We start from the raw sequence: 27,800 nt of genomic DNA on the forward strand, positions 1-27,800 counted from the left end.
CCTACCTCGGGAGAAATGAGCCGGAGAAGGCAGTTTTCCTTCTTTACTAAAGATTTGTGCCCTCTACAGGGTGGCCTCGGTCAAGTCGAACGTGCCCCGCAGCCCCGAGAGCGGAGCGGCGCCTGCTTATTTACCCGCCACCCTCGGCAGGAGGGGGTAAGAAGGTGGCGCGGCCGGCGGGCGGGATCGGGGCCAGGTGGGAAGTGGCCCTGCCCTGGAATTCACTGCCCCGCGTGGGAGCAGGGGGGCCTCCCCAGGCCCGCTGCGTCAGCCCCCCATGCCTGCCCCCCGGGCGAGCACTTCCCAGGGCGGCTGAGGGCCCAGCTGGGGCCGCGGGGCAGGGGCGTGGGGCAGGGGCGTGGGGCGGGCAGGGGCGCGGGGCAGGGGCGTGGGGCGGGCAGGGGCGCGGGGCGGGGGCGCGGGGCAGGGGTGCGGGGCGGGCGGGGTTAGCGCGGGGCAGGCAGGGGCCCAGCTCCCCTCAGCCCCCCCTTCAGCCCCGGGGGGCAGGTCCCTGCAGGGTGGTCAGAGCGGCGAAGGTGCAGCTCTCCGGACAGAACAGGGCTCTGTGTCCAGCGGCGTCGCCTGTGCTGGGGCCGCTGCCTGGGGGGCGGGCCGTGCTCAGGGGGGGTGCGGGCAGGGGTGAGGGGTGGAGCGGGGCGGGATGCAGTGGGGGGGCCTGCCCGGGCCCGAGGCTGGGGGCGCAGCCCGCGAGGGGCCTCTACGCCCGCGAGGGGAGGACAGGGACGGGACGGAACGCTCAGGGGTCCTCGGCCCGGTGCCCGCCCGGCCGGCGACAGCCCGGAGGACGGCAGGGGCCCGCCCCGCCCCGCGCCCGCGGTCCTCCCCCGCCCGCCCGCGGACCGACCTGCTCGGCGGGCCCTTCCTTCCCCGTCGCGACGTCGGTGGGTGTGTCGCGGGGAGGGTATTTGAGGGCTGGGCCCGCGGCGCCGCCGAGCCAGGGCGCCGGGCAGGGGAGAGCATGGCCTCGCCGCCCGCCACCAGCTACGCCCCGCCCGACGTGCCCGCGGGGGTCGCGCTGCTCACCACCATCCCCTTCGCCTTCCTCCTGCCCGAGCTGGTGAGTGCGGGGCGGGGGGGCCCAAGACCTGCGGAAGGGGGCCAGGCGGGGGGCCAGGGCGGCCAGGGCGGGGGACCGGGGGGCGTCACAGCTGAGGCCAGGGCAGGGGGCCAGGCGGGGGCCAGGGCGGGGGGCCAGGGCGGGGGGCCAGGGGGGAGGCCAGGGCAGGGGGCCAGGTGGGGGCCAGGGCGGGGGGCCAGGCGGGAGGCCAGGGCGGGGGGCCAGGCGGGAGGCCAGGGCGGGGGGCCGGGGGGGTCACAGCTGAGGCCAAGGCGGGGGACCAGGGGGAAGGCCAGGGCGGAGGGCCGGGGGGGGTCACAGCTGAGGCCAGGGCGGGGGGCCAGGCGGGGAGCCAGGGCAGGGGGCCAGGGCGGGGGGCCGAGGGGGTCACAGCTGAGGCCAGGGCGGGGGGCCAGGGGGGAGGCCAGAGTGGGGGGCCAGGCGGGAGGCCAGGGCGGGGGGCCAGGGGGGGTCACAGCAGGGGCCAGGGCAGGGATCACAGGGTGGGGGGCCGGGGGCGGCCGGGGGGGGGTCACAGCAGGGGCCAGGGCAGGGGGCCGGAAGGGGTCAAGGGGGGGCCAGGGTGGGGGGCGAGGGTGGGGGTCTGGGGGGGGCAGGGCGGGGTCTGGGACGGGTCACAGCTGGGGCCAGGGCTGGGGGTCACGGCGGGGGCCAGGGCGGGGACCAGGCGGCAGCCAGGCAGGGTAGCGCAGGCTCGGGCCTCCCGCAGCGCCAGGTCGCCTCGGCCGGGTGGGTCGCTGCCCCGCGCAGGGCGCTGCACGCGGGCTCCGGAGGGCGGGTTTCCTCTTTCCAAAACAAAACCCCCGGTGCCAGGGCGGCCTCCTGCGCTGGTCAGGGAGCTCCACCAGGGCGCCCGGGGCTCCTGTCCTCCCAGGGCTTGCTCCCTGCCCGTGGGAGCGTCCGGCCCCAGGGAGTCTCCACTGACCTCGACCTTAGGCCGGTGGCAGCACCTGCCATAAAAGGGTGTGGGGCCCGTTGGGGCCCAGCCCTGAGGCCGGCGCTCACGCCCCGCGCCCGGCGTGGCCCTGCCCGGCGTGGCCCTGCCCGCGCGCTCAGCCTCCTGCGGGCCCTCCCTCTGGGCCACCTGGCACCGCCCCCTGTCCCCGCCTTCTGGAGGCTCCCTCTGCAAGGCCCGGCTCCGGCCTGCGGCCCTGGACGCTACCCCTTGAGGCCCGGCCCGCCCCCGCGCTCATCATGGCCTGGCAGGCGGCCCGGGTCGAGCGACCTCTTGGCAAACCGGCTAAAGGGCGCCCGTTGCTGTCGGCGAGGAAGGGAGGGGCAGGCAGGCCCGGGCTTCTGCCAGGGCGGCGCCCAGGCACCCAGCGTGGCTCCCAGCCAGGCCCGGGACATCCAGCGCGCCAGCGAGGCGTGTGCCTGGACCCTGGGGCCTCCCGCCCGGGACACCCGTGTGGCGCGTGGGGTGGCGGCACCACGGCTTCTCGGGGAGCACGGCCTGCTGCCGCCGTGAGGCCCCCACGTGATGGAGACGGGCCCTGGAGGGGAGCGGCCTGGTGGGCAGCGGCGGGACCCCCCAAAGGCCCCGGAGAGAACGGCCGGCCTGGGGCTGGGGGACGGGCCCCGGGCGAGAGGGAGCCCCGTGCCCCAGGGGCCGTGCCTCCGCCCTCGAGCGCGTCAGGGCACCGTCTCCAGCTCGGCGGAGGGGGGGCACGGCTAATTTGAGCTCTTGGGGCTTTAAGTATCTGGGGGGAAGGAGGGCGTCGTTGGTTCGGCTTTACGCCTTTATTTTTATTATGAAATCATTTGGATTTACGGGAAAGTTGCAAAAAGCGCGGTGAGTTCCCGTGCCCGCTTCCCCCTAGCTGCCCCCACGCTCAGGCCTGACGCGAGCGGTCGCCGGAGGCAGGAGGCCGGCGTGGACAGCTGCAGCTGACCGCGCCGCCCACCGGCCTGGCTCGGGCTTGCCCCCGCGCCTCGCCGGGCGCAGCCCCTCCTCGGCCTTGCTGGCCTTGACGCTTCTGCGGCGTCGTCAGTTGTCCTGTAAAACGTCTCTCTGTCTGGGCTTGTCCCTTAGTTTTCTCATCACATTTTATTGATTTGTTAACCCACGAGCAATCCTCGTTCGTGGCTGGAAACCTGGGAAACGCGGAGACGAAGCCCTGCGCAGAGGGACCCGGCGTCCGGGCGCTGGCCGTGCGCGTGGGTCAGGGTTGTTCTGGGCTTGCTTCTCCCCTAACTGGGCCTCCTGCCACGGACCTGGGGGCGCAGGGCCCAGGGGGCAGAGGGGGGACGCCCAGGGGTCAGGCCCTACGAGGGAGGCGCGGGCGGCCACGGACACAGACCGCCCTGGCGACAGCCCCCTGCCCCGCGCGCCCTGGCCTCGGGGCGTAGGTGCTGCTAGAGACGCGCGTCCAGAGGCGGGAGCCAGGGGCAGCTCGGCCGGCCCGAGGCGGTGGGGAGGCCGCGTCCGGCCGCCTGGACCCGGGCGCAGCAGGGGTCAGGCAGCCAGACCCCCCTCAGCCGCCGCCCGCCAGGCGCCCGCGGCCCGCACGCCGAGCCGGGGCCAGGACCGGGGCCAGGACCGGGGCGCGGGGAAGCAGACCCGCGGCTCCCCGCCCTGTGCGCCCCGGCGCTGCTGAGCCGGCCCGGGGGCTGCGCCACCGCCACCCCGCAGCCTGCTTCTCCGGGCCTGTGCCCGAGGTGGCTGTTTTCACGATTTTGACATTAAAATTCACACTTGGTAGCTTCTTTGTCTGGAAGGAGTGACAGATTCGGGGGGACTGGGAAAGACAGTGTGGAGTGGCCCCGTGTGCCCGCTGCCCCCAGCTCCGTCCTTCGCCATCCCAGAGCCCGGGCCGGGTGCGGCGGGGGGTGCCTGTCCCTCCCGCGAGGCCACCCCCGACCCCCCGCAGCAGCCACGCTGTCTCTGGGTCGTCACTGCAGCTTAGTGGCATCTCGTGGGCGCCTCTGCTGTGCCCAGTGGCGGTCCACACGGGTGTCCCCAGCACATGGCCATGCGCTGTGCCTCTCGGGGGACACGTCCCCATCCCCCCAGCGTGAGACTTTTAAGACTTCAGCGTCCAAATCCTCCTTTATTTCGGCTCGCTGTTGAACTCGGGGCTCCTTTTGGGGAGCGGTACTGATTTCACAGCGGGGTCTTGGACTGTGGGAAACCCGGGACCCACCCCGTCCTGAGGTGCGAGTGGACAGTTGGTCGTTCCCAATCTTGTTCGCAGGCAAAAGAGGACGGGCGAGCGGCCGCTGGCCGGGCCCGAGCAGGCCGGGGTGACCCGTGCCCGAGCCGTCACCCACGGGGCGAGCGCCAGCACCCTTCCCACGGGCGACGTGACCGAGGGCGCGTTCCGGGAACAAGGACCCGAGAAGCCCCTCCGCCCACCCCCCTCGGTGGCTCCTTATCCCGTGGATTTTGGCTAATTCAAAAGAAACAGCTAAGAATGCGTCCAGGGGGTCAACCGGTCAAAGGGGAGAAAATTCGCGCACGCTGACGTCTGATGTTTTGCCTTTGACCTCGTAAGCGGCCTGCACGTGGCAGCAAGGAAATACCCAGATGCCCCTAGAAGCGCTTTCTGGAATCTTCCAGCACGGAAAGTGCTTCCTCGCGTCTTACCTGCATCTCCAGTTTCACCTTGAGTTGGCCGTTTCTTCTTCTGCTCGGTCGTAACGCCTGTTGGGCCCCCGGGCAGGGGCTTCCAGCACCCGCGGGCTCAGCCCCAGGGGCCGGCGCGTGCTCGGTGGGCTGGAGAAGGCGCGGGCGCTCCGAGCTGGGCCGCCTCTTCCTGCGCCGCCTCCTCCGAAGCGGACTTTGCCGCGGGAAAACCCCTCCCTGCTTCCCTGCCCTTTCCAAGTCACTCCTGGGGAGCAGCCCGCCCCCCTCACTTTGCCGCGGGAAAACCCCTCCCTGCTTCCCTGCCCTTTCCAAGTCACTCCTGGGGAGCAGCCCGCCCCCCTCGGGGCCGCCCCGGTGGAGCTTCCTGCTCTCGTCGCACTTCTGCGCTCGCGGCTTCCACCCGCCCGCTCCCGACTGGCCGCCACGTGGCTCCTGCGCCGTCCGGTGCCCTGCGCCGTCCGGTGCCCGGCTCCGCAGGCCGGCCCTTTCCTGCTGCGCTGCAGGTGCAGGGCGCAGCCCCCTCCGTGCCCAGGGCCCGAGGACGGCAAGGGGACGGCAGTCACCAGGAGGGGGGGCAGGGGGGGTCTCGGGGGGAGGGGTTCCCAGCCCCGAGGAGACCCCCTGCCCAGGCCCAGCGCCCGCAAGCGGCGGCCGGCACACTAACGTTCAGCAAAGCCGAGCGCGTCGGGCGGGCGACAGCCTGGCCCTGCTGCCTCACCGCTGCCCTCAGCCTCGGTTTCCCCAGCAAGGGAGAGTCAGGGGGACCTCATCGGGCAGCTGGGGGGCCACCCGGATGTGCACACAGCGCCGGCCCGTGTGGGCACCCTAGAAATGCCGTCCGCGTGCTCGTGTGGCTCTCGGCGAGCACGTCCTCTTATGAGGCGTCGGGGCATCTGTGCAGAGTCCAGCGGTAGGTCAGCAAGCGTCCGCGGAGGCGTGCCACAGCTCCTGGGGGACGATGAGTCCAAGAAGGGGACGAGAGGGTGAGGCTGGACGCGACCGATGGCAGGGGTGGGGCAGCTGCCACGCAGCGGATCGCGGGGCACAGGGCGCAGGTAGACACAGCGCAGGCGCGCTTCCCGCACACAGAGGCCCGGGGGGCCCGGCGGGGCGGGGCAGGGTGGGCCGGCGGCAGAGGGGGGCTGCCCGGGCCAGGCCATCAAGACCGAGCAGCTCAGCCGTGGGGGCACGCCCAGGCAGCCATCACCCGCCAGGCCTCAGAGCCTGCTCCTCACTGAGCCGGGGGCCGCAGGGGGCGAGGTGGGCGCAGAGCCCACCCTCAGGGAGGCGGAGCCTGGCCGGAGGCCGGCCCCGCGCGGGCAGCGGAGCAGAAGGGGTCTCGCACATGGGGTCTTGGTGCGGGGTTCCCGTTGTTGGAAGCCGAGCTGGAGCTCAGATGCCCGGAGCAGCCGCCGTCCCTAGGGTGGGGGGCGCGGGGTGGGGGCGGGTCTGCCGTGGCCTAGGAGGACAGGCGCTGAGTGGCCAGTGTCCGCCCACAGGAGGGGCCCCGGGAGCTGGTCCTGGGATGGGGGTGTGGGGGGCTGGGGGGCTGCAGCCCGGGGAGCCGGAGCCCACCCCCTGCACCTCCGGCTGCCCTCACCCCCAGAACCCAAATAGCCGCTGCAGCGGGCATCTTCGGAGCGCAGCTGGCAGTGCCCACCCCACCCCGGAGCCGGGAGGGATCGACGTTAGGGCGCGAGCAGGCGGCCCGAGCCCCGCGTCCACACAGCCCCTGGCCGTCCACTACACCTTCCACGGCCTTCCGTGACCCAGGGGCCTCTCCAAGCTCAGACGAGACAAGCGCGGAGCTTCTAGAAAGCCCGTCCACCGGCTCCCCTTAAATGGGCGTTCCTGAAGAGGGGCGCAGGGGGCGGCCCCCTCTGGCCCGCTGGAGCTGGGGGTCCCAAGGGAAGAGGCTGGCGGTAAGCGGCGCTGGCCCGGGCAGGGGCAGCTGGGCGCTTTCCTGGGCAGGCCCTGGGCTGCGGGGGAGCGGGCAGAGGGGCCGGGGAGGGCAGTGCCGGTCTGCAGGCGAGGGAGCACGAGGGCCAATGAGGCCACTGGACCCCTGCTCGCCCTCTCGCGCAGTCCTCACCTCTCAGGCCCCCCCCAGGCAGATGTCCGGCCTGTCCCTCAGGCAGCTCGACTGTCACCACCGGTCAGGGCCTCCCAGCCCGGCCAGCCCACGGCCGGGAGCCCCCGCCACAGTCAACGCGCGCCCGAGCCCCAGGCTGCCCCTGCGAGACGCGGGGGTCTCTGTGTGCTCCCCCCGTCTCTCGGCCCCGGCCCCCGTCGGGCCCTCTCTGCCCCGGGGACACCGGCGCCCGGCCTCCACCCTCTCGGCTCAGTGTCTGTGAAAAGCTGACCACGTGCCAGGCGGCAAGTGGCCCGGGGTGGCCGGGGTGCAGGAGGGGTGGAAGCCCGCCGGCCGTCCTGGGGGCGATGGAGCGGGCTTGGCCGGGCCAGCGGGGGCCTCGGGCCAGGGTGGGCGCCAGCCCAGGATGCTCGCCGGCAGCAGGGGTGGCCCGGGCCCCGTCCTCCCAAGCTCGGGACCCGTCACCAGCCAGGCCTGGGGGGCAGTGGCCCTCAGGGCTCAGGGTGGGGGCGCGGGGGGAGGCGTGAAGGCAGCGTGTGGCGGGGCCGCCCCAAGGGGCTGCTGCTCGGGGCCCAGGGGGTTTCCTGCAGGAGGGGCCATGAGGCCAGGCGGGCAGGGCGGGCGCCTTGGGGGGGACCCCTGCCACACATCCGAGGGTTCGTGGTGCCCAGCAAGGGGCCAGACAACGGCAGGTGATGGCGCAAAGTTGGGGTCCCTGGGGAGGGCATGTGCCCCGAGGGCAGGGGCGCCAGGGGCCAAGGCAGGGCTCCCTGGCCGCCTCCCGGGCGGGGAGGGACGTGACCTTTAGGGATGTGCCAGGAGGGAGGGGGGCGCTGACACCCGCCCTGACACGGTTCCGCGCCGGCGCCTTAGCGCATGGTACCAAAAAAGTGAAAAAGGAAGAAACGTGGCAGGAAAGGTGTAGCTGTCGCTGTGTTTTCCTAAGCGCGACACGGAGCCGCCCTTTCCCTTGGGGTGGACGCACGTTGCCTGGCGGTGGTGGCCGCGAGCCGGGGGCTGCGGGCGGGCGCGGGGCCGGGGGCCCCTGGGGAGGGCGCAGGGCGTGGGGCTGCGGGCGGGCATCGGCCAGGGGCTTCTAGGGTAGGCGTGGGGCCAGGGGCTGCTGGTGGGCACGGAGGGGGGGGGGCTCCAGGGCAGGCGCAGGCCCGGGGCTCCGGGGCGGGCACGGGGCGGGGTTCTGCGGGGTGGGTGTGGGCCAGGGGCTGCAGGGCGGGCGCGGGGCGGGGGGCTCCTGGGGCGGGCGCGGGCCGGGGGCTGCGGGGCGGGAGGCTCCCGTGGTGGGCGCGGGGCGGCGCTGCTGAGTCACAACCCCCGCCCTTCCTGCCGCCCGGCTCGCCCAGGCCGGAGGCGGCGCCCGCATTCCCTGGCCTGGCGCCAGCCAGCCGTCCCCGCGGGCCCCGTGCTCCTCTGGGCAGAGGCCTGGCTGGGCGGGGCTGCACCTTGTCCTGCACGGCCGGCTCGGACCAGGCCACCCCTTAAAGCCGCGGGGAGGGCATCCCCTTACAGGCGCAGGACGCCACGGCTCGGCGCTGGGCTCTGCGTCCCGCCTGCCGCCCCGGTGCCTTGGGGGGACGCCCTGCCCCTGGGGTCGCCTCTCACCCTGGACGGGGCGGATGCCTGCCAGGCGCTTCCCAGGGCCCGGCCAGCAGGGAGGGGTGGGGAGGGGTGGGGGGCGGGCGGGGAAGTGTGCCCGCACCCCAGGGCGACCTCGGGTCCAGGCCATCGAGGCGCCATCACTGCACCCCGGGTCGCCCCGGTCCCCAGCCGCGCCCCCTCCCCGGGCCCTGAGCTGGAGCTGCGGCAGCCCCCCACCCCCACCCCACCGGGACGCACCGGAGTCGCCCCCCCAGAGACACGCTGTCGGAGGGGGAGCTGCGGGGGGCATGGGCGAGGGCGGTAGGCTGGGGCGGGCTCCCCGCGTGGACGCCTGTCCACGGGAGAAGCGTGTTGTCGTGGCAACCTAGTTCCCACACGCGTGACGTGTGTGTCTTTCTGTGGTGGACGCGCCTGTGTGGGCACGCGCTTGTGTGACTGAAACCAAGCTTTCCAGGAAGAGCGTTGGCTCCACGATGGCGCATCTCGCCTGGCGGCCTCCGTCGTTAGTGCCGGGTGGCACCCGCCGCGCCATGTCTACGGCAGCCCCACGCGTGGCGCTCAGCTCGCGGTCCCACACAGCTTGGCAGCCCCGGCGCTGGAGGGGCTGAGGGGGGTCCGTGCACCACCCTGTGTGGGGGGCTGGCGGCCGTGGCTCCACGCGTGGCCTGAGCATCATGGGGAGCAGGGAGGCTTTTCAAGATGCAGAGGGGGCAGGTGACAGGGCAGCGTCACAGCCCAGGTGTGCCCAGGTGTGCCCAGGTGTGCCCAGGTGTGCTCAGGTGTGCTCAGCTGAGCAGGCAGGAGACGGCCGCTCTTGTGGCAGGTGCTGCTTCCGTGACTCCGCTCCTTGTTTCCCGGCCCCACACATGGCACCAGACCCAGCAGGGCCAGAGCAGAAGGGCCCCTCCCTGGGTCTCTTTCGGTGCAAGGACCCCTTCCCGGGAGACCCCCCACAGGCCCCCCTCGTCCTCGTCAGTCAGACCAGGTCACGTGCGTGTCCCCACCCGGCCACGCGATGGGGAGCCCCGGACCCAGGGCCGGCTGCACCCGCTCCCCGCACCTGCCACCAGTAAGCCCGGCGGGGAATTTATTCCAGAGAGACAGTTGAAACGGGAAAACACGCCTCCGCCATGCGGAGGGTCCTGGGCGAGCTCCGTGACGGGGGAGCCGGGGCGGCGCCTCGGCCCGACGATGTCACGTCGGCAGTGGAAGGACGCGGAGCCGTGTGGCGACACAGAACAGATATTCGTATACTAGGACGTGGAGCGCGCGTGAAGGCGCGTCTGCCTGCGAGGGGCTGCACTGGCAACGTCACTGCTGGCAGCTGCGTCACCCTCAAGGCTCAGGACGGAGCGGCGCTGCCTGCGGCCACGCAGTTTCCATCTGAGAGGACGCCCGGGGTGGACGGCACCCAGCCCTGCTGGCCCGGCCCGGCCACCGCGGGAGGACAGGCAGCTCGTGGCACTTCTCCCGAGAACTGCCCCGCGGGGCCTGGAGTGCAGCCCGTTGGCTCTCGTCCTGTTCGTCCCATCTAAAGGGACGCGGTGGCCACGAGACCCTGGACAGGCACCACAGAGGACTGCCAAGGACAAAGCCTGTGGGTCAGAGGATGCCCTAAGCGCGCCCTGGGACCCCTGGGGGGACACAGCCTGGGGGCTGCTCACGGCTGAGCCGGCCTTGTCCTCCAGCCGGACATTCCAGAGGCTCCGTGGGACGCGCTGTGGCAGCCCGAGAACCAGGGCGACAGGACAGAGGAGCAGGGGCGGGTGAGGTGGGCGGGTGGGCAAGGGGGCCATGAGCCCTGGGGGAGCAGATGTGAGCCCTGGGGGACCATGAGCCCTGGGGGGGCATAGCCCAAGGGGGGCCGTGAGCCCTGGGGGGGGTGTAGCCCTGGGGGGCCATGAGCCCTGGGGGGTGAGCCCTGGGGGGCCATGAGCCCTACGTGGGGTGAGCCCTGGGGGGGCCATATCCCTGGGGGGCCGTGAGCCCTGGGCACCCCCCACCCGCCGGGCCCGCGACCTGGGCCCTCCTGGGCCCGTGGGCTTCGTCGGCCCGCGCAGGCTCTGCCCACCGCGGGTTCTGGCGACCCATCGCCCCGCAAGCTTCTTTCTCTTTAAACTAAGCTCTGCCATGTGGGCTGGTAGAAACGTGAGCACGGGGGCACGAAGCCCGCCCCAGCCCCAGGTCAGCGCGCGCGTCCACGGGGCCCCGTTTCGGAAGGCCTGTGCATTTGCTCACGCGTGCACGCGCGCACACACACACACACACACGCACACGTGCGCATGCGCACGCTTTCTCCTTTGTCTGCTTCCCTGGCGCACGGCACGCCTGAGCCTGGAAGGCGTGGGGCTTGTTCCCTTCCGGCTGCGGAGGGTTTCCTCATTTCCTTGGAAGGTGTGGGGGAAATGACGCCGTTCCTCGTCGCGGGCGTAGCTGGCCACACTGGTCCCTGCGGACGGCAGCGAGTGGACGTTTCCTCTCTGTTCTGTAGCAAACAAGGCACATTCATTATCTCACTCACATGTGTTATTTGTAGGACAAATTCCTAAAAGCCAAGTCCACCTTTCGACGGAAACTGCCCAAACGACAGAGCGGGTGGTGGTGGGACACGTGCCCTGGGGGGGGAAACGGGGCCGGGAAGGCCCGGCCGTGCGGGGAGCTTTGTGCATGGGGCAGGCAGACTTCCCGGGTGCCCAGAGCTTTCACCCACTCCTCAGAAGGGCCGGGGCCTCCAAATGGTACCCCACCCCTGCAGGACCCCCAGGCCTGCTCTCTCCTCGGGTCCTTCTCCCGGCGCCGGCGGACCCTTCCTCCCGCAGGACGCCTCTCCACGGCTGTCCCGGCTCAAATCCCTCGTGAGCGTCCCACACATCGACGGCCAGCGTCCGGCCAGGACTGACCCCATCGGCAGAGAGACCCGATCCTCGGGGCGGCTGGCAGGGGCGCGTCCATCATGGCCCCACCTCCCTTCCTTGCCGGGCAGGGACACCGAGGCACGGGGAAGTCAAGGGACCCGCCCAGGCCCAGCAGAGCACGCCGCCCGCCGCGGGGTGGGAGAGGCCAGGACGGGGTGGCTGGGACGGCCGCACGTCCCGGGTGGCTCCAGGCTGGAGCCAGGATCAGAAGCGCCGCTCAAGGGGGGTTTGCTCCCCGAGTTTTAGACGCGCCTCCCCCCGCCCTGTACTTCTCGTTGGTCCGTTTCCTTCACGCTGCGGTTTTCAAGGTAGCAAGCACTTGCCGGCGACCCGAGCATCGTCGTTGTGGTTTCTAATCATCACCTCAACTCGTGGGTCTCGGTGGAGCTGGCGCCGGCCCGTCCACAGGAGCCACTGTCCTTGCTCCACGTCCCCGCTGCCCTCTCTGGCCGCAGGAGCCTCCGGTGTGTCCCGGGCCCAGGCTCGCCCCCCCCGGCCCCCCCCCCCAACTCCGCCCAGCCTGGGGCTCCAGTCCTTCCTTTTTTTTTAAAGATTTATTTTTATTTCTCTCCCCTTCACACCCCTCAGTTGTCTGCTCTCTGCGTCCATTCACTGTGTGTTCTTCTGTGTCTGCTTCTATTGTCAGCGGCACCGGGAATCTGTGTCTCTTGTTGCGTCATCTTGCTGTGTCAGCTCTCCGTGTGTGCAGCCCCACTCCTGGGCAGGCTGCACTTTTTTCACACAGGGCGGCTCTCCTTATGGGGTGCACTCCTTGCATGGCACGGCCCTCCTTGTGTGCCTCAGCACTGCGCATGGGCCCGTTCCACACGGGTCAGGAGGCCCTGTGTACCGAACCCTGGACCTCCCGTGTGGTAGGCAGACGCCCTATCCATTGGGCCAAATCTGCTTCCCGGGGCTCCAGTTCTTGAACCAACTTTCTAAGCGGGAAGGAGCCGGGGGGCGGCCACCTCCTGCAGTGCCCCCGCCTCTCTCCTCGCGGGGGTCAGCTCCGCCGTGGAGCACGTACAGGCGAACGCGGGTCTGGTGGTAAGAGAAGGACCGGCCAGAGCTGCCCGAGACATGCCCGAGAGCTACGTGCCCAGCGGGACCCAGCGCTCCTCGGGGGGGGCCAGGTCCCAGCGTCTGCAGGCATGTCCTGCTCCTGGGAGATGAAGCACGAGGAGCAAAGGAGATGGCCAGGGAAACTGGGAAAGCAAAATAGAAGGTAAAATAAAAAAGAGGGAGGTAGACCCCCGAGGTGGCCGCGTCTTAGAGACCCCGCCCTCGGCCCTGGGGACAGAGCGAGGCGCCTGCTGGCCGGGGCTAAGGCCGCCTGCAGCTGGCCGTGGCCCTGCCCCTGCCGCTGCGCAGAAGGTCGAGGGACGTGGGGGTGAAAACGAAGCACGGGCTCCCCTCACGGTCATGACGCCCCACGGGAGCCGTTTCTGGAGCCCCCTGCACATGTGAGCACACCCCAACACTCAGGGGGCTTTGGCGTGTCCTGGAGGCGAGGGGGTCGGGGACCCCACAGCAGGCGCCCCAAGCAGAAGGCCATGGGCGGGCTCTGTGGGGCTGGGCGCCGGGAGACCCCCGACCCCCGCAGCCAGCAGCCCCCGGCCTGGCTGAGCCCTCCTGCCCCTGCCCCCCGAGCGGGGCCTGTCGGGGGGCCCTCGAGCGCCTCACCCAGGCCCAGGCTCCACGGGGCGTCGCCTGCCCGGCCTCGCCACCTCGGGCGCCACCTCACAGAGGGCAGCTATTAGGGTACAGGCACCGTGCGCCCTGGCTCGGGGGGGCCCTGGGCTGGCTCCGGGGAGCTGGCATCAGGGGTCGTCTGGGCCAAGCGGGTGCCGGCTGGACGCACCCTGTGAAGTGTGCAGCCCCCGGCCGAGGCGAGGCGGGCCACGGCGTCAGCACTGGCTCAAGCGCGGTCTCCGTCCACCCCGGCTCCCTTGTCCCCGGGCGCCGCGACGCCAGCGGGTAGAGGCACGGCCTGGCCCCACCGCGGCGGTCACCATGCCCGAGGCCGCGCCCGCCGACGCGGGCCGCCAAGCCTGCACCCCCCCCCCCCCGCGACGCGGCGCCCGCAAGCCGAGCCCAGCTGCGGGGCTGCGAGAACAGCACGGGGGCCGGAGCCCACCCTCTCCTGGAGGCGAAGCCCGCCCCTCCCCTCACGGGCGACCCCAGACCCGGCCTGGGCCCAAGACCTGAGCGGAGGCCGCTGGGGAGGCCGGGCCCCTGGCAGAGCCGGGGTGTCCCGAGGCGGCCAGGAGGGCGGCCGGGCATCTGGAGCCGGGGGGGTGGGGGGGGTGGTCAGGCGGCAGGGGGTGGGGGCGTCTCAGCCGCAAGGCTCCGCCCTGCTGCCTTCTCACCCGACACCCCCAGGCACCCCTGGACCTTAAGACCTCTAGAGGACCCAGAGCCCCAAAAAGATGGTCCTCTCTCCCGTGTAACTCAAGGGAGCGTTTCATTGTGTTTGGAACGCAGTATTTCCATATGTGCTAAATGTACATCGATTGTTTTCTAATTGGAAAATTCTGTGTAAATTCACCAACGTTGATGTCTTTTCTTCAAGCTGCGGCTTAGCCCGCCAGGAAACGTGCCACGAGCACGGCTTTATTTTAACACCGTTACCAGGCGGTGCCTCCACCTCCAAATCACCGCTCAAGGTCCTGGTTTTGGAAAGCAGCAGCGAAAAGATAACCCCCCCCCAACACAGGCACACACACACACTCCCACCCTCACACCCTCACACGCGCTCACACACACTTGCACATGCACACACACACATTCACACATACACACGCTCACACTCGTGCTTACACGCTCACTCACGTACTCACATGCTTGCGCGCTGACACATCACGCTCTTACACTCTCACATTCTCACACTCACACTCTCACACAGGCTCTCACACGCGCCCTCCACCCTCAGTGCCAGGGGGGGTTAGGGGTGAAAACTAAGTTCCTTAGCCCCCAGAAGACCAAGGAGCAGCTTAGACGTAGAGGACGGTGGGGACGCTCCTCCTCGCGTCCTCGCGCGGCCACCGTCGCTGGGCTCTGCCCGCCGGCTCCCCGTCCTCTCCGCAAGAGCGCACGTGTCCTCCGCGCTCGGAAGACCGTTCCCGCCCCAGGGCGACACTGGGGGACGGACGTGCCGCGGCCTGGGCGTGGTTGGGAGACGCGCTCGTCCCGGCAGCGGGGGCCAGCGTGGGGAAGGGGCCTGGGCCTGTGTCCCCGCCGAGCTGGGCAGACGTGCGTGCGTCGTTTGGTTCTTTCCCCGCAGTCACGCGCTCTCAACCAAGAGACATGCACGCACCTGGAGAGCCGACCCAGCAAGGCGGCGCCACGAGAGAAACGGAGACCAGCAGGAACACAGAAGAGCGCGCAGCGAATGGACAGAGGGCAGGCAGCGCCTAAAGCCACAAGGGCAGGGACAAAAAAATGAACACTAGAGGGTCAGCAGGCGGCGGTGGCTGCGGGCCCGGCTGGAAAACGAGCGCCCGGCGGGGTGACCAGGGCTCCCAGCGGCTCGTCGCGGGCCCGGCTCTGGCTCCCGGCCACGGCCTGCGCGGCCGGCGAAGGGGGTGCCACCGGCAGAACTCACCTGGAAGCCGGCCTCCCGCAGCGACAGGTGAGCCAGCGCGACGCGGACTGATGGGAAGTCCAGAGCACCAGGAAAAATGTCCCCGAGGGCTAAGAGAACACAATCGTCGAAGGGAAAAAAAGACATTTTCCAACAAGTCAAACTGCCCCACCCACCTGCCTTCACTAAGAAACTGCGCAGGCTGTACCCCGGAGGAGGGAACGCTCCTGAGGGAAGGTCGGGGCGCAAGGCCCCTCCTGACCCGAGGAAGCGGCGGGTACATGAACCTGGCGCGAAAGCGCAGTCCATAAAGACGGACATTTTCAACAGCGGAAAAACCCAGAACTCCGTCACCAGCCACACCACGGAATCCCGAGCCACGTGCAGCGGAGCCGCCCGCGTTTCCAAACGCCCGCGAGGCCCAGGCGACCAGGAAGAATTCCACGAGCCAGCGAGAACAGGACAACCTATGTTTGTAACCAATAAAATAGTCCAAAGAGGAGGAATTATAAAAACCAATGAATACATGAAAATAAGCCCGCTCTCATTAGTAATCGTGGAAATTAACATTAAATTCTGAGGAGATACATAGAAAATCCCAAGGAATTTACCTACTAGCAATGAGCAACTAGAAAGTAAACTTTAAAGGAAGAAATACCGTTTACAGTGACTTCCCCCAGTACTTTGGTAGCATATTACAAATACGCGCAGGATCCGTGTGCCAAAAACCAGAAACCCTGAGACGTGGCCGATTTCCTCCGTAGCCGGGGTCGTGCGCGGAGGCGCGGCGCGGGCGTCCGTTCTCCCAGTCGGCGTCTGGACTTGGCGCAGGCCCGGTCAGGCTCCCAGGCCCTCGTGGCTAGCGACGGGCTGGTCCAGAGCGTGTGTGGAAAGGACAGAAGTGAGCCGAGGGGGGCTGCCTGCCGGGGCGGGCAGGACGCGGGGGGCGAGCTTGTCCTTGAGAGACCATGGGGCTGCTCAGGGTAGGACCCCCACCCGTCACCGGAATCAGGACCCGTGGTCCCCAAGCCCAGCAGGCTCTTCTTCTTTTGCAAAGCTATTTTATTTTTATTTTTTAATTTATTTTTAATAATAGTCTTTTTAAAAATGATATATAAATCACAAAAAAATGTTACATTAAAAAATATAGGAGGTCCCCATATACCCCATATCCCACCACCCCCCACTCCTCCCACATCAACAGCCTCTTTCATCATTGTGGCACCTTCATTGCATTTGGTGAACACATCATGGAGCACTGCTGCGCCGCATGGATTATAGTTTACACTGTAGTTTACACTCTCCCAGTCCATCCAGTGGGTCATGGCAGGATACATAATGTCCAGCATCTGTCCCTGCAATATCGTTCAGGACAACTCCAAGTCCTGAAAATGCCCCCATATCTCATGTTTTATACTTTATGAAGAACAAGCGCCCGTGTGCCCGCGAGGTTGGGGCGGGATTGTTGTCCGCTGGGGCCCCGTAGCCCACCCCGTCCTGGCCCCCGCCCACCGCCCCCAGGGCGTCCTTGCTCAGCAGGTGCGAGGGTGGGTTCCGGAGGGGCCAGGTGAGCCCAGGTGGCACCTGTTGACTCTGGGGAGCTCCGGGGACTGGGCCAGGGCGAGGGGGCGGCTAACGGGCGCCTGGGCGAGGAGGGCCCTGTGGGGGCCGGCGCCTGCCGAGGGGCCTCCCGCGGGCAGACACGGACGGGCCACAGCCGGGGCTCCGGGGTCGCCGCCCTGCGCTGCTGCGAGCTCCGGAGAGGCCGGCGATGGCCTGCGCGGGTGTCGAACACGGCGTCTCCCAGGAAACGCCCCGTCGCGAATGTGAGCCGCTGCTCAGGCGGGCGACAGGCTGTGCCCGTCGAGGGGACACCTCCTCGCCACCGGGCCGGGGGCCGCCACGGGCTAACCCCCGCGGTTTCTGACGCCAGGAGCTGATGTGGGGCTCGGCGGGGGCGGGCCCCTCCTCCCAGCGGCCTCGCGGCCCCCACCGAAGCGCTTTCACCGCGGGGGCACGGAGGCGCGGGGAGCGCGCCCAGGCCCCAGGAGCCCGCCCTTCTCTCCTCCAGGTGTTCGGGTGCTGGGTGTGGGTCCTCGTGGCCTCCACCCACGTGGCCAACCCGCTGCTGCAGGGATGGGTGCTGTACGTCTCGCTCACCTCCTTCCTCATCTCCCTGCTGCTCCTGCTGTCGTACCTCCTGGGCTTTTACAGAAGATACGACTTCTGGAGGGTCCTGGTAAGGCTGGGCGGCCCCGCTGCTCGCGGGGGCTGGGGACCGGGACGGGCCCACGGGCAACGACACTTCGTTTCACGCGATCACTAGTGACCCAAATCCCAGCGTCCCGCGGCCAGAGCGGCTTTGTCGCCGTGTGCCTTCCCTGTAAGCACCTCGGTGTGCGTCCCCCTAACTTTCCTTCATGGTGAGATCACGGGAGCGACACCGGAGGAGACACGAATAGGGAAGCATCCCGCAAATCCCAAGTCCCTGCCGCAGCCACCGGTGCATCCGGCCACGTGTTCTGTGCATTTAATGCCAAGCGTCTCCCTAACACACCGCGCAAACACGCAGGGCCGTGGGTGCTTTCGTTTGCTCTTTGTCACTCGTGTTTTCCACGTTGCCCCATCACACTGAGAACCACTTAAGAGCTTCTCTTCTTGAACAATTGACAGCACTTGAGTGGCTCCTGCGCTGGCGTGGCCTGACTGGGGCCTGGCGCCGTCCCGTCACGCAGCCTTTCTTTCCAGGGACGTTAGAGCCAGCCCCTGCCTCCCGCCCCACACGCTCCCAGGCCCCCGGGAAGCCTCTTAGACGAGTTCACACAGCGGCTCCCGCCACGGCTCCCAGCTGGCTCTGCGGTCGGCTGGTCGGAGGCCGCGCGTCGCGCTCGCTGCGGGGTCCAGGCCCTCAGCCGCCCTCAGCCGCCCGGCTCGGCCTTCCTGGGCTGCACCGAGGGCTCGGCCGGTCGAGCACTGCCACGGGACCCCGGCCCAGGCTCCTGCCTCGTGGCCTCCGCGGTGCCCCCGCCGGGCGTCCCAGCAGCCCGTCCCAGCTCCTCTTACTCTGATGACCTTGTCCTCTAACCCCTTTGCCCCGCGGTGACATCTCCTGAATCGAGCATTTCATTAGAAGTTGCCAGGCGCAGATTTGCCAATCGCCGTGTTACCTCGAGAACTGATAGGGCGTTTGGCGGCTGCACAGGGTTCCCATTGGCTCAAAGGGCCCGGGGCGGGGGGGGTTCGCAGAGAGGCTCCAAGTCAGGTGACCCCGACTCGAGGGTCCCACCGCGTTCGGTGAGGCCTCGGTTTCCCTGTCTGTAAATTGGCAGCTGTGGGGTTAAACGAGGCCACAGGGCTGCCCCGTGCAGGCCCAGCGCGCAGGCTCCACGTCCAGGGCCGGCGCGGCCTGCGTCAAGCCTCCACTGGGGCTTAGCGTGGGTCTTACCCTCCGGAGTCCTCACACGGGCCCGGGGCAGGCAGACCCGAGCCAAGGGCGCGGCAGGGACGGGGCTCGGACGCGCTGGCAGCCTTTCGCTGCCTCGCTAGTCCCTGTGCACAGCGCGGCGGGTGCTCGGGCTCTGCCAGCGCCCCGGTGCCCACGCGGCCTGCGCCCGCTCCCTCCGCAGGACAGCCTGTACCACGGCACCACGGGCATCCTGTACATGAGCGCAGCCGTCCTGCAGGCGCACGCCACCATCGTCTCGGAGGCCGTGGACCTGCGCAACTACTACATCAACACCGCGGCCTCGGTGAGTGCGCCCGGCACGCGGGCACGGCCGGGCCTCGGCTCCACGGGGTCGCGCAGCCCTGAGCCCCCGAGCCGAAGGCACCTGCGGGGGGGATTTGAGGGCGAGAGCAAGGGTGTGAGTGTGTGCGTGTGAGCGTGTGAGAGCGTGTGAGCACGTGACTGGCCGTGTGTGTTGAATGTGAGCCCATGTGTGTCAGCGAGTGTGAGTAGTGTGAGCACGTGCGCGTGTGCGAGTGTGTTGCTGGTGTGTGTGCACGCGCGTGTGAGCACACGTGCCGCGCTCGCCTGCCCCCGGAGCCCGGTCCGGCGGTGGCCTGTCCGCCCGGTCACCCCGTCCACCTCCCTCCGCCGCCCGCCAGCCCGTGTCCCTCTGAGCGACTCTTCTCTGAAACGCGCTCTGGGCGCGGCCCCGTTGGGTCGCCGCGGGCTCCGGGCTCCGCTGCCTGCGGGTGCTCGGCCTCCTCCACCTGCGCGGGAAACCAGCGGGCCCGGCCAGGCCAGCGGGGCGAACAGGACCGTGCGAGGCGGGACCCCCGGGGACCCCCGCCCCAGGCCCGGGACCAGGGCCCGCCAGCGCCGCCGCCCTCCTGGCCCTGGCCCCGCCTCCCCCGCTCCCTCCTCCCTCTCACATCCCCCTCCTCCCCCTGGCCCCCCACATCCCCCTCCTCTTCCTGCCCCCTCCTCCCCCTGGCCCCTCCTGCCCCTCCTCCCTCTGCCCCCTCCTCCCCTGGGTGCCCTCCCCGGCAGGGACCCCCTCAGCGGGCAGAGCCCCTGGATCCGCCCTTGGGGGCGACTGCTCAGGCTGGGGCGTGCCGCCCTGGTGGTCCACTGCGGCTCCTGCGGGGGCACCTGGCGGGGGAGGCAGGGCTGCAGCTGCGCAGCTGACAGCGGGCCTCCGGGTGCCCTCCCAGCCACCGCCTCCCCCCCGCGCACCTTCCCTCCCCGGGCCGCGCAGCCCCTGCCCCTCGCGGCCTTCCGCCTGGAACCGCTGCTTGCTCGCCGCGTCAACGTGCACCCACCCAGCGCAGCCTCTGTGTCGGGCCAGCAGCTGGGGCTGCGTGGGGCCGAGGCTCTCCTGCCCCTGGAGCGGACGCTGCAGACCTGGGGGCAGTCGGCAGGGCCCTGGGCGCCTCCCGGGGGCCCCGGGGGGTCCTGCGTGGCGTCGCAGGCAGAGGAGCTGCCCGCGCTCTGGGCTCTCAGCCCGTCCCGTGCCAGGGGCGCGGGCTCTTTCCTCCCAGGTGCCCCCACCGCCACGCGGGCGAGTGGTCCCGTTAGAGCCACGGCCCCACGGACGCCGCCGCGGCAGGAAAGGGAGGGGGCGTGCTGGGTGTGGGCTGCCCTTGTCCCGGGGCTCCCGCCCGCCTGGGCCCCCTCTCCTGCCGACCGGATCCCTCACGTCACCTGGTGCCACGGGTGCCGGGAGGCTCATCCCACCACCACCCAGGTCCCCAGGAGTCTCGGGGTCTTCTGTTCACTGACCCAGCCACAGGGGTTCTTGAAATACAGTGGGTGCTCGAAAGGTGCTTATTGAATGAATGAATGAATGAATGAATGAAGGTGTGAATGAATTAGTGAGTGAGTGAATGAATGAATGAAGGCATGAATGAATGAATGAAGGCATGAATGAGCGAATGAATGAAGGCGTGAATGAATGAAGGTGTGAACAAGCGAGCAGAGCAGGGGTGACGAGTGGTGCGGGAGCTCTGGCCTCCACACGCCAGGAAGGGGCGGCCTCCGGCGTCCAGCCTGGGCTAGGGATGGCGTGTCCTTGGGGGACTCAGGGGGACAGAAGGGGACAGGAGGGGACAGGCAGGGAGGCCGAGGTCCTGGCAGCCCAGACCAGAGCCGGCCCCCAGGCTGGGGGCAGCCCATCGTGGAGCCGGGGGGCTCGGGGCGTGGGTTGTCTGGGCCAGATGTGCAGCCCGGGGGCTCTTGGAAAAAGGACATCAGTCGGGGCCCTGAGAGCTGGGTGCCCCGGAGCCTTCCAGAGGAGCTGGCGTGGGCTCGGGCTGCCGGGCCGGGGAGGGGCCGGGGGATGGGCCGGGGGGCAGGTCAGGGAGGGGCCCGGGCAGGAGGACAGCGCGGAGGAGAGCGCCAGGCCGGGGGTCAAGGCCGCTCCAGGCGGGCTCTCGGGGACGGGACTGCCCAGGAGACGGGACACCACGCCCAGGAGAGGGGGCGCCGGGACCCGGGCACGGGGCGGTCTGAGCGGCCCAGGCCGGCGGGTGGGGGCGGGGCGGGGCGGGCGGGGCGGCTGCTCCCCAGGCCGGGCGGGGCACGGTGCTGGCCCGCGCAGGGCGCGCGCTCACGGCCGTCCCCCGCAGTTCTTCGCCTTCGTCACCACGCTGCTCTACATCCTGCACGCCTTCAGCATCTACTACCACTGAGGGCCGCGCGGGGGGGCGCCGTGACGCGGGGTTCGCGGCCCAGCGGCTCCCAGCCGGCCCCACCCGCGACGCCAGCGGCCCACAGCCCTCCCGCCGCGGGCGCCCCTGCACCGCCTGGACGTCTCCACTCGCCGCGCTCAGCACAGAAACGCCCGGTTCTCGCTCGCCTGGGACAGTCGCCGTCCCTTGGAATAACAACGGACGTAGCTCTCGGAGGCCCCTGTCCCAGGCCGCCCCCCCGCCCCCGCTGGCCGCCTCCCGGGACCTTGGTGCAGTGGACGGTGCCCGTGGGCTGCGCGTCAGGTCTAGCGGGCCCCACAGGCCCCACGTGGGCTCGGCCTGGGCACGGGGCTGACCCTGCCCCCCATCCCCCCCAGCATCGGGGTGCAGGGAGATCTGCTCACACCCCCTTCAAGGCGGGCTTTGCCGGGGATTCGGTGAGGGGCTGTGGGGGAGCGGCCCCTCCCCAGGGCAGGCTCCCCAGCAACTTCTCGCCCCCACGCCCCGTGCAGCCCCCAGCCCCCAGCCCCAGCCGGGCCCTCCGTGGAGACGGCGGCCGTGGCGGCCCCCGGTGCTGTCAGCCACGGGAGGAGCCACGGGAGCAGCCACGGGAGGAGGTGGGGCCTGCGCCCAGGGAGGGGCTCCCCGTGGGCCCCCGTCCCCAGGCCCCCCAGCCCTGACGCGCCCCCGACCCTCCTCGCCGGCAGCCTCGCTCACGCAGGCGCGGAGCACCGAGGGGCCGCCTCGCGCACACGTCTCCGGAAGGCGGCGACGTGCTGCCTGCTTCCTCAGCTGCCCCGGGGAGGGCGGCCAGCCCCCGCCACCTCCCACGCCGGGTCCCCAGGCCCGGGAACCGCTTGCACCGCTGTCACTTGGAAATGAAATAAATTATTACGTGGAAGGGACGCGTCTGAAGTGCCGGCAGCTTGTCCACTCGCTGCGTGTGCGGGCTCAGCACCGCCCGTGGGGGACAGCTGGCTCCCGCGCCCCGCTCGCCTCCAGGCCCGACACCGGGTCCCGTCGCTTCACGGCCCCGCGGCTGTGCGGTGACGACTGGCGGTATCGACGTCACGGCCGCGGCCGAATGAAGGCGGTTTGTGCAGCGGAGCGAGGGGTGGAGGCGGCGGCTCTCGTGCCCTGGCACTGGGACGCGGCCCCTGGCTCCACAGCTCCGGCCCTCGGTGGGTTTAGGCCGAGACGCCTCGCTGCCAGGGCCAGCCCGGGGAGGCCGCTCGTGCCTGCCGCCAGGGTCGTGGGGTCGTCTCCCCTCCGGGAAGGACAGGCTGGGTGACGCTGCGGGGGCAGGTGGCGGTGGCAGAGCCGGGGCCAGCGAGCCCTGCCCGGCCGCCAGCACGGACCCCAGCCCCCCGCCCGCCCCTGCAGGCCCCCGGCCCAGCCGCCCTGCGGGGAAGCCCCCCGGCCCGGCCCCGCGTCCCCGCGCTGCGGTCCAGCCACCCTCGTGCCCGCCCCGTGGCTGCGCCCCTCTCCGTCGAGGGCGTTCCCAGACGCCCTGGCGCAGTGCAGAGCTCTTCCCTGCCCCTCCCGCCCCTGGGGTCCCCCCCCAGCCCCCGCCTCAGGGCCTGCTTTGGGGGAATTCAAACGAAGACACCCCGCACCCCTCCCGCCGCCCTCCGAGAAGTAAAGGGGTGCAGGGCCGCTGCCGCCCGCCTCGTGGGGCAGGTTTGGTTTGCGGCTTCCTTGGAGGCTCTGCTCTATTTGGCTCTGGCCTTTCATATAAATATACATATATAGGGAAAAACAGCAAACGTGAACGTCCGAAAACCAAACCGCACACCCACCGCTGGGCTGGCTGTGGCCGGGCTGGACGACGCCCTCCGCCGCCCGCCGCCCGGCTCCGTAAAGGCCGCCGGACACCAGTGGGGCCCGCTCGTCGTCGGGGCCAGGGCCTGTGCGAGCGCCCCTCCTCCCCGCAGCACCCCAGCCCGAGCTCAGCCCGGGGATTCTCCAGGGACACCGGGCGGCCAGGCCTGCGCCCTCGTCCACTCGGGCGGCTGCGTCTCTCCGTGCCCGTCTTTCACAGCAGCTGGCCCCTCGCCTCCCGCCGGTGCCTCCCCGTGGCGGCCTGGACCCCTGTGCAGGGAGGCCCGCGGCGGGGAAGGGCCTCGTGGGCTGGGGCTTACGCCGCCCACCGCCACGGGGTGCCCGTCGGGGAAGCAGCGCCGCAATCAGTGGCCAAGCGCCGGCAGGGCACGGCTCCACCTGGAACTTCCTTTCCTTCTAGTTTCTGCCGGCGCAGCCAGGAAGAGCTCAGCGATGTCCACATCACCCCGGCGCAGCCACGGCCCTGCGCCCTGCCCCAGGCCCCCTGCCCGCAGGCTGACGCCCAGAGGGTCCCCGTAGGTCCAGGGTCCAGCAGGCGCTGCCTTCAGCCCCTCCAGAGCCCTTGGCTGCAGCCCTCCTGCAGGGACGACCCGGCCCCTCGGGCCCCTCCCAGTGCCCTCCCCCCCGCCTGGCTGTCCCCAGCCTCGCCCCCTGGACGCTCACGGATACAGTGCCTGGGCTCAGCCACCAGGGCAGCCCGTCCACTCCTGGCAGATTTCAGCTCAGCTGGGACCGAGAGCCAGGCCTGACCCCCCAGCTGCGGGCTGGCCCCCACTTTCTTCCTCCTTCTGACCCTCGGCATAGGAGAAAGGGCCCCCCAGGGCCAAGCGTGGACGCAGTGGAAGGCGGTCCCTGCGGCGACGTCCCTGGCCCACGCGCCCGTCCTGCGCTGACAGCGGCTCCTGCTTGGTCACACGCTGCGCGTGGCCCCAGGCCTCGGGGGCTGTGGCTGCTAGGCTGCCTCCCCTCTGACACGGCGCCGAGGGGGCTGAGCGCGGGCCAGGGGTGGGGTGGCGGGCCAGGGGGCAGCAGGGCCTGAAGGGGCACAGGCCGGGGGTGGCAGTGGGCGGGGGGAGTGGTGGGCCAGGGGGGTCGACAGGCCAGGGAGGAAAAGGAGCCTTGGGGACAGTGGGCTGGGAGGGCAGCAGGGCCTGGAGGGGCACAGGCCGGGGGTGGCAGTGGGCGGGGGGAGTGGTGGGCCAGGGGGGTCGGGGGGCACGGGCCGGGGTGGCCCTGAGCCGGGGGGCGGGGCAGGCCCCGGGGACACCCCTCAGGCCGGGGTCAACTGCGGGACCCACAAGTCCAAATGCAGCGTTTCCCGACGCCCGGGGCCTGGGGGAGGCGTCGCAAAGCGCAGCCCACCCTGCCCCGCCTCGCCCCCGCGCCCCGCCTCCACACTCCTCTTTGTGCCCCCCCCGGGGAAAGTCGCCCCCTCCTCCCGGGCGGCCTCTTAGCTCCTCCGAGGCCCGTCGCAGGAGGGCCGGCGTCCCCGGGGAGGACTGGAAGGCGCCCTGGGGGCAGGTCCGTCCCCCAGCCCCGGGGCTGAGCGGGCGCGCTGGGGGCGGCCTGCGGGGCCCCTGGAGCTGACTGCCTCGAGAGGGCAGCGCCTGTCCCCTTGGCGGCCGGCATGGGCTCCGCTCGTCCAGCGAGGGCGCGAGTCGGCGTTCACTGGAGCGGCCGGGCGCCGGCCACCTGGGGCGGCCTCCACCCACCGCCGCCCGCTGTGCCCTCCTCCCCCCCGCGGCTGGGGCTGCTGCCCGGACGGTGGCAACAGCGGGGGACACCGCGAGGTGTTGACCCCCTGACCCGTGTGGTCCGAGCCTTGGCGGTCAGCTTGCTCACGCAGGGGCGTCCGGCTGAGGCGCAACTCCACACCGAGGCCTGGCCTTCCCCGCCCCGGGCCCCAGGCCCGACCCCTCCTGAGGGGATCTGGAGGTGGTCCCAGCCCCGGCTAGGGCGTCACGGGGCCCGGGTGCCTAGAGCGAGACCCCCCAGGAGCACCCACCCCCAGCCCTGCCTAGAGCCAGGAGCCCCCCCAGGAGCGCCCACCCCCAGCCCTGCCTAGAGCCAGGAGCCCCCCCGGGGGGGCCCACCCCAGCCCTGCCTAGAGCCAGGAGCCCCCCCGGGAGCGCCCACCCCCAGCCCTGCCTAGAGCCAGGAGCCTCGGGAGCACCCACCCCCAGCCCTGCCTAGAGCCAGGACCCCAGGAGCGCCCACTCCCAGCCCTGCCTAGAGCCAGGAGCCCCCCCGGGAGCACCCACCCCCAGCCCTGCCTAGAGCCAAGAGCCTCGGGAGCACCCACCCCCAGCCCTGCCTAGAGCCAGGAACCCCGGGAGCACCCACCCCCAGCCCTGCCTAGAGCCAGGACCCCAGGAGCGCCCACCCCCAGCCCTGCCTAGAGCGAGGCCCCCCTGGGAGCGCCCACCCCTAGCCCTGCCTAGAGCCAGGAGCCCCCCCAGGAGCGCCCACCCCCAGCCCTGCCTAGAGCCAGGACCCCAGGAGCACCCACCCCCAGCCCTGCCTAGAGCGAGGCCCCCCGGGAGCGCCCACCCCCAGCCCTGCCTAGAGCCAGGAGCCCCCCCAGGAGCGCCCACCCCCAGCCCTGCCTAGAGCCAGGAGCCCCCCCAGGAGCGCCCACCCCCAGCCCTGCCTAGAGCCAGGAGCCCCCCCGGGGGGGCCGCCCCCCAGCCCTGCCTAGAGCCAGGAGCCCCCCCGGGAGCGCCCACCCCCAGCCCTGCCTAGAGCCAGGACCCCAGGAGCGACCACCCCCAGCCCTGCCTAGAGCCAGGACCCCTGGGAGCGCCCACCCCCAGCCCTGCCTAGAGCCAGGACCCCAGGAGCACCCACCCCCAGCCCTGCCTAGAGCGAGGCCCCCCGGGAGCGCCCACCCCCAGTCCTGCCTAGAGCCAGGAGCCCCCCCGGGAGCGCCCACCCCCAGCCCTGCCTAGAGCCAGGAGCCCCCCCAGGAGCGCCCACCCCCAGCCCTGCCTAGAGCCAGGAGCCCCCCCGGGAGCGCCCACCCCCAGCCCTGCCTAGAGCCAGGACCCCAGGAGCGACCACCCCCAGCCCTGCCTAGAGCCAGGACCCCAGGAGCGCCCACCCCCAGCCCTGCCTAGAGCCAGGACCCCAGGAGCGCCCACCCCCAGCCCTGCCTAGAGCCAGGAGCCCCCCCGGGAGCACCCACCCCCAGCCCTGCCTAGAGCCAGGACCCCAGGAGCGCCCACCCCCAGCCCTGCCTAGAGCCAGGACCCCAGGAGCGCCCACCCCCAGCCCTGCCTAGAGCCAGGACCCCCGGGAGCGCCCACTCCCCAGCCCTGCCTAGAGCCAGGCCCCCGGGGAGCGCCCACCCCCCAGCCCCAGATCAGGTTCAGCCTCACCCTGGCTGGGCCCTTGGCCTCCTCAGAACACCCAGGCCCCTGGGAAACGGCCTCCGCCCGCCCAGCGCCCTGCCGGCACCTCACCCCCCCACCCCCATCACCCACGCAGGGGGTCGCCTGCTGCCCTCCTGGGCCGGGAGGCCCCGGCTTCCTCTCAACAGCTGCCCCGTTTTCTCGGGGAGTGGCCCGCAGCCCCCGCGCGCACGCCCGCAGCCCCTGCCCGGGAGGCCTGACCAGGTGCCCGGGAGCCCTTCCGAGGACACTGCTCAGGTGCCACCGCGGGGACCCAGAGCCGACCTGGCGCCTCCCGCCTCGGGCCCCGGCCCCCCACCCACGCGCGCTCTGGCAGCCTGAGGGCCGCGCGCTGTCGGGTCCCCTCGTGCCGCGGCTTCCTCGCCCGGAGCACGCCTCCCCTCTAGGAAGAAGGCCCCCCAGGCCCTGCCCCAGGCCAGAGTCGGAGGCGATGGGCGCGGAGGACAGCATGGAGGGGCCGCCCCGCCCCGACTGCAGCCCCCGGCTGTGCCGCAAGCCTCCATTTCCCCACTTGCAAGCGGGCACGTGGATGCCAGGGGCAGGGGTGCCACGGCGCCATCAGGCTAGAGCATAGGTAAGTCGAGTCACACAGTCAAAGCCCAAGCTGTGAGGCGCATGAAAAGTGCCATGTCTGGGCGCCTGTGGCATACACAATCAAACATGGCAAGAACAACTAGGTGCCTCTCGGCAATGACAGGTAAACATCTGCCACCAGTGAGATGCTAGAACTAGTTCTCTTGAAGTGGATTTGGCTCAACGGACAAAGCGTTGGCCTACCATATAGAGGGTCCAGGGTTCAAACCCCGGGCCTCCTGACCCGTGTGGAGCTGGCCCATGCCCAGCGCTGATGCACCCAAGGAGTGCCGTGCCACGCAAGGGTGTCCCCCGCATAGGGGAGCCCCATGTGCAAGGAGTGCACCCCGTAAGGAGAGCCGCCCAGTGCGAAAGAAGGTGCAGCCTGCCCAGGAATGGTGCCACACACGCAGAGAGCTGACACAGCAAGATGACGCAACAAAAAGAAACACAGATTCCGTGCCGCTGACAAGAATGCAAGTGGACACAGAAGGACACACAGCAAATGGACACAGAGAGCAGACAACTGAGGGGGTAGAGAGAAATAAAATAAACATAAAATAGAACTAGTTCTCGTCTCGGTCACCTCCTCTTAGGTAAGGGAGGGGCCCGGATGCGGCGGGGCGCAGTGGGACGAGCTCGGGCCACGCCCCAGAGCTGGGGGTGCACACAGCTCCTCAGCAGCCCGAGGAGGGGTCAGCGCTGGGAGACCCTTGCCAACCTGTGAGGGGAGGTGGGAGCCGGTGCCCGAGGCTGCCCCTGCACGGGAGGTGACAGAGCTGCCCCTGCCCCGGAGCTGTGCCCACCGCCTCACACGTGGGGAAACCGAGGCCCAGGTGGCCTGGCGGGCAGGGGTCGAGCTGGGCCTGGGACCCCGCTCCAGCCCTCCCCGAGCCGGTCGTGGGCCTCGTGTGGGGCCGCCCTGCCCACCCCTGCCCGGCCCCCACG

At 70.7% G+C, this 27,800-nt stretch overlaps 1 protein-coding gene across 2 annotated transcripts; it reads left to right on the top strand.

Annotated features, from left to right (window-relative positions):
- Positions 1-21,932, top strand: MALL (mal, T cell differentiation protein like). 2 transcript variants are annotated; one of them, XM_071208704.1, is made up of 4 exons: positions 1-156; positions 16,964-17,131; positions 18,519-18,641; positions 20,965-21,932. In XM_071208704.1, the coding sequence occupies exons 1-4, from the start codon at positions 16-18 to the stop codon at positions 21,025-21,027; spliced, it is 495 nt and encodes a 164-aa protein (XP_071064805.1). In that variant the 5' UTR covers positions 1-15; the 3' UTR covers positions 21,028-21,932. The 2 variants fall into 2 exon arrangements, with proteins under 2 accessions (XP_071064805.1, XP_058134068.1); XM_058278085.2 differs by lacking the exon at positions 1-156 and adding an exon at positions 926-1,078.
- The last annotated feature ends 5,868 nt before the right edge of the window (positions 21,933-27,800 follow it).

This window comes from Dasypus novemcinctus, chromosome 17 (assembly GCF_030445035.2).
Source record: "Dasypus novemcinctus isolate mDasNov1 chromosome 17, mDasNov1.1.hap2, whole genome shotgun sequence".
Taxonomy (NCBI): Eukaryota; Metazoa; Chordata; class Mammalia; order Cingulata; family Dasypodidae; genus Dasypus; species Dasypus novemcinctus.